At 37.5% G+C, this 14406-nt stretch overlaps 1 protein-coding gene across 2 annotated transcripts in view; it reads left to right on the top strand.

Annotated features, from left to right (window-relative positions):
• The window catches only part of LOC111140645 (SPG11, spatacsin vesicle trafficking associated), an 84846-nt gene that overhangs the window by 4646 nt on the left and 65794 nt on the right, over window positions 1-14406 (top strand). For both annotated transcript variants that reach the window (XM_022492845.1, XM_022492844.1), the window contains exons 4-7: window positions 1114-1315; window positions 5493-5630; window positions 5807-6255; window positions 7299-7444. In XM_022492845.1, the coding sequence (XP_022348553.1) occupies window positions 1114-1315; window positions 5493-5630; window positions 5807-6255; window positions 7299-7444 (935 nt within the window). The remainder of the gene's footprint in view (window positions 1-1113; window positions 1316-5492; window positions 5631-5806; window positions 6256-7298; window positions 7445-14406) is intronic.

Below are 14406 nucleotides of genomic sequence, written 5' to 3'. Positions count from 1 at the left end.
TTAAATACCTACTATGTGCTTGTTCCAGAAAGGATTTTGAGGACTGCTTATGATGTGATAGGTTCATTTTCATATATAAATATAACCCATTTATCTCTAATGATTCCATCATATTAGTAAATCATAGGGTTTGCTTAACCACTTTTAATTTGGTTTTGGAAATATTATAGTTTTTGTTTTTGTTTTTTTGTCTCTAGCAGATCCATAGATCATTAGCAAAATTGTTCTGAAGATTTTGAAAATGACCCCTTACATGATTTTGGAACTTTTATTTCTGAATTAAAGGGATGGTTTTTCTACTTTAGATATAAAATAGCCTTTACTAAAATTTTTTATAAAAATGTCATAAAATGTTGCACTAACTTCATCTTTGTTGCCAGGTTATAGAATGGTGTGGTCCAGCATGGTAGGTACTAGGATTCTATGGCTGTTGAGCACTTGAAATTGGCTACTGTGATTGAGGAATGGAATTCTCAATTTTACTTAATTACTTTAAATTTAAAAGTTCATACTTGATTTAATTACTGGAGAAATTTTAAGTGTGTTTATGTTCTCAAATGTGAGTTTTACAAAACTTAAATACAGAGCAGGTATTTCCAATGAAAATTTAGTGTCTAAACTGAGATTTGCTACAAATGTAAAATACCAGATTTTGAACATTTGTATGAAAAAAAGTTGTAAAATATCTCAATTTTTTATATCAGTTACATGTTGAGATGGTAATATTTTTGATATATTAGATTAAATAAAATGTATTAATTAGGTTCACTGGGTTTGTTTTACTTATTAAGGCTACTAGAAAATTTACAGTGATGAACATGGCTCACGTTATATTTCTCTTAGCATTGTTGTAGAACACTAGTGGAAATATTAGCAAGGTGTCATTCAAGGCCTGGCCCAGAGTGGATTTTCAGCAAGTATTGCTGAATGAATTCTATCAGGTTTATTGGGCCACCAACTTCATAGTCTGCTGATGACTGTGATGAGGGCTGCCTCGGTGTCCACTAACCCTACAAGGCTGCAGCCATGAGGTTTCCAAGGTCCATCCCATCCTATGCTTGAAGTGGTAAGGCATACTTAAGACTGGCAGTTTCCTTAACGCTTAACTCAAAGACATTTTTGACACTGTGGATGGTACACACGTAGCCCATGTGGATTTAGCACTTCACCAAGAAGATGTGTGTAATGAGCAACAGCAGGAACCAGCCAAGATTTCTTCCTTCACTTCACTGAAAGTGTCTCAAGACCTAGATGTTGTAGTGATTGTCAGCTCCTCCAACTCTGCAATTGCTGTTAACTTAAATTTGTATTTCAGGTATGTAAATTATGGCAATCTCTAATTTGAGATAAAGCCATAGGAGTTTAAAAATGGACTTGTTAGCTTTTTTTTTTTTTTTTTGAAACGTGTTCTATTTCTCTATTTAGCTAGATCGTGTTCTAGCTACTACCTAGTGAGGTTGTTACTGTAAAATTGTGCAAATGATCATTGGCTACCTTTTTATTTCGTAATGTATATCAAAGTTGTGATTTTGATTTGTTATATATGACATATCATCATGTAAGTAAAAAAGTAATCAAGCACAGTTTTAAAAATAATCAAGTACATAATGTATAGTAGCACAGTTGGCTATTAATACATTTTTTACCCGTTTTTTGCCCTACATTAGAGTAGAAGAAAAGAGGATTTACCCTGAGTTGAAATTGCTTCTTATGTGCCTCAGGGTCCTGGCAGCCTTAGGGATACTTTTCTCTTTAAGGACTTTAATAAGATATGTTATGCTAGCTTGCTCCAGCTGAGTATTTCCTCAGGCGTTTCCCTTGAAGGACCCACACCTGTGGCTATCTAAATATATTAATAAAAATTGAATTCTCCTTTGTGTTGCTTTTTGATTTAGATATTCTAGTTACTTCTGATTTTACAGCGTTTGAGAGAGGTATGCTACGAGGGGTTTAAGTACACACCCCAGCCTGTACATTGCAATTTCCTTATCTAAAAGGATGCTAGTCCTCATTTATGACTTTCAGTATTGAAGTTCATTCAAAATCATTAGGATTTCTGGTCCTCACTTAATATGAATGAGATAAATGAATCCTTGAGTAATTGGGAGTGCACTTTGATGGCTTTTATGGCTTGTTGTTTGGATCACAAGAAAGGACAAATTCATCTTCACATACCTACCAGAACTTCTTACCACTGTGATTTTTTTAAGTGGCCTTTTAATGCCTTTTTTTAAAATCTTTAAGCAGGGATGATTAGCACATTCTCAGATCATGTGCTTGTTTATCAGTAGGCCATTTTTACTGACTAAACCATATCCTGTGTATTTAGAGTTACCTCCTAATCATCTACCTTGGAAAATAATTTGATAGGTGAGGAGGGAGGAAAGCCTACTCTGCCACCCTGATCCTTGCCACCAGATCCTTGTATGTAGGGTTTCTTTCCCATTGATGTTTTAGTAACACTTCAAGAGTTAGTAACACTTTTAGAGACTCTGAAGAGGGCATCAGGCACATTCCTTTGAACAAATTGCATTGAACTCAGCTACTTTAACATCAAAACTAGTGTTTTGTTCCCAATAAATTTAGGGATCTGTCCTGCCCAACTAAATCAGTAATCTCTTTATTATTTACATGAATGCTCTTTAATGAGTGTGATTTCTCTAGAGTTGACTGCATATTTTATTTTCTAGCTGTCCTCTGAAGTTTAGAAATGTGTTTCTCTTTCTTCACTCCTGGCTCTAGCTCTTTTTTCCCCTGATACAGAATGTCAATCTCTCCTTTTCATTTTATCCTTTAAGATCTACCTCTTTTCGGGGTGCCTGGGTGGCTCAGTGGGTTAAGCCGCTGCCTTTGGCTCAGGTCATGATCTCAGGATCTTGGGATCGAGTCCCGCATCGGGCTCTCTACTCAGCAGGGAGCCCGCTTCCCTCTCTCTCTCTCTCTCTCTGCCTGCCTCTCTGTCTACTGTGATCTCTGTCAAATAAATAAATCTTAAAAAAAAATAATCTACCTCTTTCATGAGGCCTTTTCTTACTAAAACCCCTTCCACTTGTAATTTTTACACTCATTTTATCATCTTTCTTTTCTTTGAACTTGTGTAGCACTTTTGCTTTAAATTACAGTTTGGCCCTTAATTGTATAGTCTTGTATTATTTCTCTCATTTTTTCATGTGTCCTATAGAATTTGTAAGCTCCTTGAGAACCCAAACTAGTGGTTTATTCTTTCAGTTCATTGTCAGTGACTTTTTCTTCCAATTTACTTTAGTGGTCCACTCCCGTACTCTTACCCTGGCTTTGTCATTGTTTGAAGCTGTTCCTCCCCCAAGTCACTATTCTCCACATCTCATTTCCTGACCGCAACTTCCCAAACTTTCCACGTCACTTACTCAAGTACTCCCACTCCTGTCTTCTGACATCATTGAAATTTCCAGTCAGTTGACCTTCCACTCTCTAGCCCCCTCTTGTCTTGACTTCATTCTCACCTTCATTTCAGCCCCTTTTTTGCATACACCCTAAACTCTTTCTCCTGCCTTATGGTAGCCCTTGGTCGGACAAAATCTACCCCCCCACCCCATTCTGCCTTTTCTGTCCCTGCACCTAAGCAACCAGGCGCTTGTGAGAAAGCTACGAAGGAAAATCGATAGCACTATAAGTTCACTTTTGCTACCTTCAACTGGTCTCTGAATATTACCTGGAAATTTTATAATGATTTTTCTTGAGCCCATTCTTTACAACAATGTTTTTAACCCTCTTTTCCTTAGGTTTCTCCTCATCTCTTTGCCTCCAAATCTGGGGTGACATTGCCTCCTACTTTATAAAGGAAGTAGAATCTGTCTAATGAGAGTTCCCTCATTAAGTTACAAACCCATTTTCCTGTACCCCTCTCCTCATCTTCCCTCCTATTACAATGGATTCTCCTTCTGTGAAGGCCCATCCTTCTGTGTTCTGGATCCTATTTCTTCCTTCTTTCTTAGGGACTGTTTTCCATTTCCTTTCTTCTTTATATCTCAAACCTATTTTAAGTATTATATCTGTATCTAGTTAATCACCAGGTCCTAGTCCTACTACATCCTAAATGTTTCTTGAATCTGCCCACTTAAGTCCTTTGTTACCACTCTCATCCATGCCACTGTCTGAATTGAGGTAAGGTAACAGCTCCTAATGGGTCTTTCGATGACGGCTCTTACTCCCTCAACTTCATACTCTGTATAATAACCAGAGTGATGTTGTTACAATTGTTATCTTATCAGAGAAATAGCCAGATACTAACATCTGGGGACAAGGCATCCACCTTTTGTTTGGGGGGATGGGGAATGACCATCTCCATGTGTCATCTTCTCTCACTGTTACCCTGCCTTCTCTAACTTCTTCTCATCATCTCCTTGATACATGTATGTTAACGTATTACCTTCAAATTGTAGAAATAAGTGCTCAGGGTGTTTAAATTCCTCTCTTTCTCTCCTAGCTATTCTTCTGTATCTGATCATATTGCTTTTTTGCTTAAAACCCTTATTTAGCTTCCCTCCATCAAGAAGAAACTAAAAATCCTTCATAGCCCATAAAGCCCTGCACCATCTCTCTCCTGCCAGGCTCTCCAGCCTCATCTCACACCACCTTGCTTCTCATTCCTTGTGCTTTTGGCACCTTTGCCTTCTTTGTGTTTCTCAAATGTGACAGCTCTCTTTCTGCATGTACTCTTGCATGTACACCCGCACTCGGATTTTGTCTTTCTAGTTCTTGGGTATTACCCATCTCAGCCTAAATTTTACTTTGTGTTGACAGTATTGTGAGCAGTTCTGTCAACACAAAGTAAGATTTAGGCTCGGGTCGTGATCCCAGGGTCCTGGGATCAAGCCCCACATCAGGCTCTCTGCTCAGCAGGGAGCCTGCTTCCTCCTCTCTCTCTGCCTGCCTCTTTGCCTACTTGTGATCTCTGTCTGTCAAATAAATAAATAAAATCTTAAAAAAAAAAAAAAAACAACAAAAAACCCTGGGCTTTATGGTCACATTGACTGGGTTCAAATCCAGCCCCACTGTTTCTCTGAGCCTTTGTTTCCCTCATAGGGTTGTTGAAAGGTTTAGTTTACATACAGTTTTTGTCATAACATCTGCAGTATAGTAGGCAATAAGTGCTCTTATCTCTTCATAAAACCCATAAATGTCAAATTCTTTTTTCTTAATTGAGATATAATTGACATACAGTATTATATTTCAGGTTTATAACGTGATGATTTAGTATATGTATGTATTGTGAAATGAACACTACCAACAGTTTGTTACCACACATAGTTATAAATGGGCCAGATTCTTCAGGCTGACTTTATCATTCTGCTATAAGCAATGGAGATAAGGAGTCCTGTTCACAGAAACTTATTGTTTATACTACTTCTTCTGTGTGACACCCCCACCCCTCAGTTTTTAACAGGAGCAGTAGTAACACAAATTTGGATTTGATCATCATTGTTGACCATGGTTATCATTTTAAAATGTAGGCAACACCCAGGACACCTACTATGTGAAAGAACTCTAGAAGACATTCCTATTGAAGGCCCCAAGGGGATAGATGAAGATGATCCTGTTAATTCTGACTACAACATGAAACTGACCAAGTTTTCCTTTCAAGTTGATAGGTACAGAAACTCCCTTTTTGGATTTACTTTTTTATTTCTACTTTTTGTGGTTTTTACTAAAGGGCTTTATAGAAGTAGATACTTTTTTTTTTTTTTTAAATGCATCTTTTTCCTGATGTAGTGTTTTATTTAGTGCCTTTCACTGTAACAGATGTGAGTTCTACCCTATTTTCCAGGTCTTGGAAAGCCCAGCTGTCATCACTGAATGAAACAATAAAGAGCTCCAAACTGGAGGTTTCCCATTGTGCTCCATGGTTCCAGAATATTTTGCATTTGGAGTCCCCTGAATCTGGTAACCACAGTACCAGTATGCTAGGCTGGGCCTTCATTCCACAGGACATAAGGCACAGCCACTGTAAGTTTCCACAGAAGGATCATGCCAACACCAGTGACCCAGGGAGATCATGGAAAATCATGAACGTTAGTGAACAAGAGGAACCTGTTGAGCTTACTTGTATGTCTGTGACAGGATTCAGTGTACTGTTCACTTGGGCAGTGGAAGGAATGGGCTGCACCATTGGCCTTTGGGATTTGGAGACCCAGGGTATGCAGTGTTTCTCCCTTGGCAGAAAGTGTATTCCTATAGACGCTAGTGGAGACGAGCAGCTGTGCCTTGTCTTGACAGGTGAGAATGTCTTGTATCAGGTTGAAATCCATTGCTGAGAGGTGTGCTTGTAAAACCTATTTTATTTCTGCCCTGGAGATATTAGTGTCTACTCTCTCCTCTAAGTGGTAGTCTTTCACGGGGGATATTTGGTGTTACTCTTGGTACTGTTGTTCCCTGTACTTGATTTTTAATTAAGGTTAATTTTGCTCAGCTCAGATACTAAATCAGAGAGTCTTAAGAGTAACACAGGTTGGTTTTAATCCAGAGAGTCTTCACTTGACTCATCTGGAAGCAAAAGTTGCAGGCTGGCTGCTTGTGGGCCATCTATGAAGCGCAGATCTGTTTTGTTTGGCTTGCACTAAGCTCTTTTCAAAAGACTTTATTATAAACCTGTAAAATTGAGGATTTCCTGCTGTTACTGAAAAATTCTAAGATCTGGCAACACTAGGCCTGCATTCCTGTGTAGTAATTTATAGATTGGAGCTGAATTTCATTTCTCTTAGATGCGCCCTTTTCTCGTTAAGTTTTTCTTGCACTTGTCTCACCACCTGTTTGGCCCTGTAGACATTTGAGTTTGATATTTCAGATATATAGTCATTCAGCATTTATGCTATAACCTCCTGTAAAAGCTACTGAATGATGTGATCATACTGTGTGTCTCTTTAATACCCAAATTTTGGTAATTATGTATTTCCTTGTGTCAGGGGCCTGCTCTTTGCTTTATCTTAGTAAATCAGAAATGTAACCTCTGTAAATAGCTTAAAATTCCAAGAATTATTGTGCAGGATAATAAAAAGCAGAAACATGAGATTTACTACTATGTCATAGGATGCATGGTTCTTACTAGAATGTACCCTGTGGTCTGTGTTTAAAAAATAAAACTCCTCTTGGAAAAGCATTAAAAAATCGAATTAACTATGGTCAGAGTAGTACTTTGTGTCCAATAGATACATTTCTAATTATAGCACTGAAGTATGGAGCAATTAGAATTTAATTTATGTTACAATGCTAAACCCTAAGTCCTTATAACTTATTGAAGGTAACTTTTTTTTTCCCTGTAGAAAATGGACTCTCTCTGATTTTGTTTGGATTGACTCAAGAGGAGTTTTTAAATAGACTAATGATCCATGGAAGTGCCAGCACTGTGGACTCTCTTTGCCATCTCAATGGTTGGGGAAGGTGCTCAATCCCCATACATGCCCTGGAGGTAACAAAATTAAATGTCTGACCCCGCAGGATTATTTTCTGTCATGTACTCTTATTTGATTGAAAATTTGGGAGAATTCATTTAACCTAGCAGTTAAAAGAACTATAGTCTTTTTAAGATCTTATTTATTTATTTGACAGAGATCACAAGTAGGCAGAGAGGCAGGCCGTGGTGGGGAGTGGGGAGTGGGAAGCAGGCTCCCTGCTGAGCAGAAAGCCTAATGCGGGGCTCCATCCCAGGACCCCAAGATCATGACCTGAGCCGAAGGCAGAGGCTTAACCCACTGAACCACCCAGGCACCCCAAACTATAGTCTTTGCCCAAACATTTGCTTAGTTCTAGTCATTTCATTACCCAAATTCCACTAAACAGTTTACCTTTTTGGCCTTAAAAGATATAAAATTATAATAAACACTAAGAAAGAAAAAATTGCAAGGAGTGGAGGCAACAGTAAGCTGATAAGACTAAATGAAGTGGAAGCAGGCTATAGAAAGCATGAACAAGAGTGATCTTTTATTTCTCCCTGTGGTCCCTACTCTTCTCTCCAGCTGTAGAAGCAACATAACCTGAATTTGTATAGTATTTTTATAGTGCACACTCTTAGGTGCATTATCTAGTTTTGTTTTAAAATAACCACATGAGGGGCGCCTGGGTGGCTCAGTGGGTTAAAGCCTCTGCCTTCGGCTCAGGTCATGATCCCAGGGTCCTGGGATCGAGCCCCGCATCGGGCTCTCTGCTCAGCAGGGAGCCTGCTTCCTCCTCTCTCTCTGCCTGCCTCTCTGCCTAGTTGTGATTTCTCTCTGTCAAATAAAATATTTAAAAAATAAAATAACCACATGAAATGGGTTGGGTAGTTTTTTATTCATTTCATTTTACAGATGAAAAACCTTAGGCTCAAAGTGGTTGAGTGATTGGCTCATAGCCTTATTAATAAGAGCTGGAGCTAGAATCAAAGTCATATTACACAGCCTCTGAAAGGTAGTAATGTTATGTGCAAATTTTTATTTTAACGGCAGTTTTATTAAAATTACTTAGGGGCACCTGGGTGGCTCAGTTGGTTAAATCTCTACTTTCAGCTTAGGTCATGACCCCAGAGTCCTTGAATTGGGCTCTCTCCTCAGCTGGGAGCCTGCTTCTCCCTCTCCTTCTGCAGCTCCCTGTGGTTGTGCTCTCTTGCTCTCTCTCTCAAATAAGTTATTAAATCTTTAAAATACATACATAACATAATTCACATTACATAAAATTTACCCACCTAAGTATACAGTGCAGTGGTTTTTAGTGTATTCAGACTCATATGGCTATCACCACTATCTAATTCCAGAACACTTTCATTAACTCTAAAAAGAAATTCTGTACTCATTAGCAGTCACTTAACATTTCTTGTGGCCTCTAAGTCCCAAACACTAATATACTTTCTGGCTCTGGATCTGCCAATTCTGGACATTGCATATAAATGAAAGTATGAAATATGTAGCCTTTTGTGACTGGCTTCTTTCACTTAGCATGTTTTCAAGGGTCATGGATGTTGTGGCATGTATCATTCATTTTTTGTATGACTGTATAGTATTCCTTTATATGGATGTACCACATTTTGTTTATCCATTCATCAATTGATGGACATTTGGATGCTTCCACTTTTGGGTTATTATAAATAATCCTGTGAACAGTGGTGCACAAGTTTTATGTCCTAGTTTTCATTTCTCTTGGGTATACACCTAGCAGTGAAATTACTGGGCCACTTAACCTCCTGGAGAACCACACACTGGTTTCTCACAGCAGCTTCACTGTTAAACATTCCCACCAGCAGTGTGTGAGGGCACTAAGAGTGCCACAGTCTCACCAGCACTTGTTATTGTCTACCTTTTTCTTATAACGATCCTTGTAGTTGTGTAGTCAAAATGGTACCTCATTGTGGGACATGTGTATGGTTTGTTTTAGTGTGCCCTCTGCTCAGTGTGGGCCTTACACCCACAACTCCAAGACTGAGAGTCGCATGCTCTACGGACTGAGCCAGCCAGGGACCCCTCACTGGTTTTGATTTGTGTTTTCTTAACGACTAATGATGTTTTACATGTTTTCATGTGCTTATCATCCATTTGTAGATGTCTTTGGAGAAGTGTCTGTTTACATCTTTGTCCAGTTTTAAATTTTTTGTCTTTCTTGAGTTCTAAGAGTTCCTTATATATTCTGGGTACTAGACTCTGACTTTCAAATATTTTCTCCCATTCTGCTGGTTGCCTTTTCACTTTCTCAACAGTGTTCTTTGAAACACAAAGGTTTTTAATTTTGATAAAGTAAATTTACTTTTTTTTTTTTTTTTTTTTTAGTCTCAGGTGCTTTTGGTGTCATGTCTAAGAAACCATTGCCTAAACTGAGGTGTGGAGATTTACAAGAGTTGTATAGTTTCAGCCCTTATATTTAGATCCATGATACATTTTAATTCTTGTACGTGCTACTAGCAAGGGATCCAACTTCATTCTTTTGCAGGCAAATACTCATTTCTTCCAGCACCATTTGTTGAAGAACTTACTTTTATACACTACATAATATCATTGTAGAAAATTTGAGTAATTGGGGGAAAAAAGAAAATTTGTCACCTGTAAATCTATTATCCAGAAGTTATCATGCCTATTTCCATATGGTTGTTTTTCTTAAATATTAATGATAATAATAAAGTGTTATTTCATTCATCTTATCAGTCCTATAGGTAATACTGTTATTAGCCCTATTTTATTGATGAGGGGACACAGGTTAGGAAATCTAATTCAGATATACATGGACGGTAGGTGGTAGTTAGCCAGGATTTGAACACAGGCAGTGTGACTACAGACCATAGAGATCACAGTGTGCCTTATATAGTGCTTGTACACGTGTCTGAGTTTCATAAGGATTAGATGGTACATGAGCGATCACTACCAACACCACAGAAATACAAACATGTACTGTACTTGCATATGGTATCCCATTGTGTAAATAGATCTTTATCCAACTTTAGATTTTTTTACCAGTTTGCTGTTGTCAACACAGTTCACATCTACTGCAGCACATGTGTAAACGTTTCTCTGTGCTGGTAGTACGATTGCTGGTCGTAGGACATGCACATCTTTCACTTCACTAGGTGATACTCCAGTTTTCCAGGGTTGATTTATCCGTTTATGCTCTTACCAGCAATGTATGTTAGTTTTCATTATTGATGTCTTTTTCAATACTTAGCATATACAGATTTTTAAACATGTTGCCATTCTGATACTATGATGGGTTTTAATTTGCATTTTTCTGCTGGTTAAGGTTGATGTATATACGACATTTGAATTTCTTTTGTAAAGTGACTGTTCATGTCTTTTGCCTATTCTCCGTTGGGGTGTTTGTTTTTTTCTTACTGGTTTGTAATTTGTGTGTTCAGTGTATTGTAGACACTAATCCTTTGTTATAACTGGAGCGAATATATTCTAATCTGTGGCTTCTCTTTTTACTTTCTTTGTGGGGTCTTTGATTTTAATGCAGTTCTAAATTTTAGTGTAGTTTCATTAATCAGTCTTTTCCTTTTTGCATGTAATTTGTGACTTCTCCTATCCTTAAGTCATAAAGATGTTTCTATTATTTTTCCCGAAGTGTTAAAAATACGACTTTCATCCATATACACTATGGAGTATTATGCCTCTGTCAGAAAGGATGAATACCCAACTTTTGTAGCAACATGGACAGGACTGGAAGAGATTATGCTGAGTGAAATAAGTCAAGCAGAGAGAATCAATTATCATATGGTTTCACTTATTTGTGGAGCATAACATGGAGGACATGGGGAGATGGAGAGGAGAAGGGAGCTGAGGGAAATTGGAAGGGGAGGTGAACCATGAGAGACTATGGACCCTGAAAAACAACTTGAGGGTTTTGAAGGGGCGGGGGGTGGGAGGTTGGGGGAGCCAGGTGGTGGGTATTGGGGAGGCACGTATTGCATGGAGCACTGGGTGTGGTGCAAAAACAATGAATACTGTTATGCTGAAAATTTAAAAAAAATATGACTTTCACAATTAAGTCCTTTCCCATTTGGAACTTGTATTTATGCATAGCAGGAAGTAGAGACCCATCTCAGAACCATTTTTTTCCCTAAAGTCCTTCCTTTTACCACTATCTGAAATCTCTGTGTGTCAAGTTTCTATCTATGCATGAGTTTTTTTCTGGGCTCTATTCTGGTCCATTGGTCTTTGTCTGTTCTGGGCCATTTCCACTCTGTCTTAATTATAAATCCCCTCACTTTATTATTGTTCAGGAATGTCTTTATTATTCTTTCTCCCTTAACACTCTTCCCTCTGTTTGGATCAGCTTGTCAAGTTTCATGAAAAACTGTTAAGATTTTTATTAGAATTACATTAAATCTATATATCAAGTTGGGAAGAATTGACATCTTTAGGATATTTAATATTCCTATCAGTAAGCAAAGTTTCTTTCTACATTTTTTCATGTCTCCATTAATGTCCTTCAATGAAACATTACAGGCAAATACAGGAAAAATAAGTTTTTCCATTAAGAGCTTATCTTTTGTTAGCTTTATTTTTAGTTTGGATATGTATTTATATTTAAATATATGTGTATTTATATTTAAGTACTATATGCTTCAAGGTAGAATGTGTTTATATATATTTAAAAACTATATTACATATTGCTATTATAAATGGTATATTTTTCAGTTACATTTGTTTGTTACCAGTATAAAGAAATAATTTAACTTTTATACATTGATTTTTGTATCCAACAAATTTGCTAAATTTTCTTCTTAATTCTAATAATTTATTTGTTAGATTTTCTTGAAGTTTATATATATTTAATGTACAATAATATCAAAGTAATACAATTTGGTTTCTTCAAATCCTTATTCTTTTTACTTCTTTTCTTTATTTTGCTGCTGGGACCTCTAGCTAATATCACTCAAAAGTAAGAGTGGGCAGCATCCTTGTCTCATTCCTGATTTTAAAAATGAATACCCGTAATATCTACCTATTAAAGTATGTGTCTGTGCACATGCATTCATGTATATTGCAAAAATATTTATGGGGTGCTTGGATGGCTCAGCTGGTTGAGCATCTGACTCTTGATTTCAGCTCAGGTCATGATTTCAGGTTCGTCATATCAAGCCCTGCATTGGGCTCTGTGCTCAGCCGGGAGTCTGCTTAAGATTCTGTCTCCTTCTCCCTCTGCTCTTCCTCTCCCAGCTCCTCTCACTCTCAAAAGAAAGGAAAAGAAAGGAAATGGAAAAGGAAAGAAAGAAAGAAAGAGTCTTTATAAGATTGAGTTCTCCTTTTTTCCTGGCTATGAATCTCTTTTTTTTTTTATAGAGATTTTATTTATTATTTGGCAGAGAGCGATCACAAGCAGGCAGAGAGAGAGGAGGAAGCAGGCTCCCTGCCGAGCAGAGAGCCCGATGCGGGGCTCGATCCCAGGATCCTGAGATCATGACCTGAGCGGAAGGCAGAGGCTTAACCCACTGAGCCACCCAGGCGCCCCTATGAATCTCTTTTTAATCATGAATGGGTATTGAAATTGTATTGAGTACTTGGCCTGAATTTGTTGATACAGTCATATGAATCATCTCTTTTCATCTGTTACTGTAATAAACCACATTAACCAATTTTATTTTTATTGTGAAATATAACATGTATAAAAACATGTACAGAATATATTTACAGTTTAACAAATAATTACAAAGCAGAAACTCTTGTAACCACCAACTACCTCAAAAAAATAAAACATTATCAGCTCTCCAGGAGCTCCTGTGACCTCTGGTAGTTTGGATATTAAATATTCAGTTTTTGTTCTTTTAGAGATATTCTGGGAAACAAAATATACATATTTAAATTATCAAATCCAAAGTTCATAACTTTACCCTTCTGGATAATACAAGCCCACTGAATGCTTTAACCTTATTTACTTTTCCCCTACTTAAGTTACTGTTGTGTTTGTTTTTTTTTTTTTTTAACCACAGTAGACATCATTATTATGTATTTAGGTTCATTTCATCTTATGTAGGTTTGATACATCTCCTTGCTCTTTGTTTCTTCTCACATTTTAGGCCTTCTCTCTGCCTAGAGTATCATTTAGAATATCTTTGAGTGAGGATCTGACTGGTGCTGAACTCTGTTTTTATCTAAATAATATCTATTTTGCTGCCATTTTTGAAAGGTTTTTTGGGAGGTATGGGATTATAGTAGGCAGTTGTTTCTTTCAGAACATTCATGATCACTTTCTACTGTCTTTTGGATTCCATTGTCATTGAGAAATCAGCTGTTATTTCTTTGAGGGAAGTTTAGTTTTTTCTCTTCAGGCTGCTTTTGCAAGCTTTTTGGTTTTTAGTGTTCTCCAGTTTGACAGTGATTTTATGTCTCACTGAGTCATGGTCTTTAGTTGGAAGAATATTGGTCTGATAGCAATTCTTTAAAATTTGTTGATACTTCATTTCTGGCCTAGTAAGTACCCAGTTTTCACAACTATTGCATGTGCTTAGACACTGAACATATATTCCCCCCTCCATACACACATTGTGTGAAGTCACAGTGGTATTTCAATCAGAAGTAATTAGACTTGGGACGCCTGGGTGGTTCATTCGGTTCAAGTGTCTGCTGTCGGCTCCAGTCATGATCCTGGGTCCTAGGATTGAGTCCCGCACTGGGCTCCTTGGTCGGTGGGGAGCTGGGGAGCTGCTTCTCTCTCTGCCTACTGCTCCCCCTACTTGTGCGCTCTCTCTCTGGCAAATCAAGAAAAAAAATAAAATCTTAAAAAAAAAAGAAGCTTTTACATACTTACCTTAATTTCAATTTTTATTTTTTTATTTCTAGAATTACTATTTGGTCATTTTAAAAAAGATTTTTATTTATTTATTTGAGGGAGAGAGAGAGAGAACCAGCAGCGGGGTGAAGTCATTTGAGACCAGAGGGGATTTCTTTGATCTTATTATTTCTTTTTAAAGAT

This window comes from Enhydra lutris, unplaced genomic scaffold (assembly GCF_002288905.1).
Source record: "Enhydra lutris kenyoni isolate GAN:26980312 unplaced genomic scaffold, ASM228890v2 scaffoldscaffold4, whole genome shotgun sequence".
NCBI lineage: Eukaryota > Metazoa > Chordata > Mammalia > Carnivora > Mustelidae > Enhydra > Enhydra lutris.
This window is presented reverse-complemented; position numbering and strand designations above follow the sequence as displayed.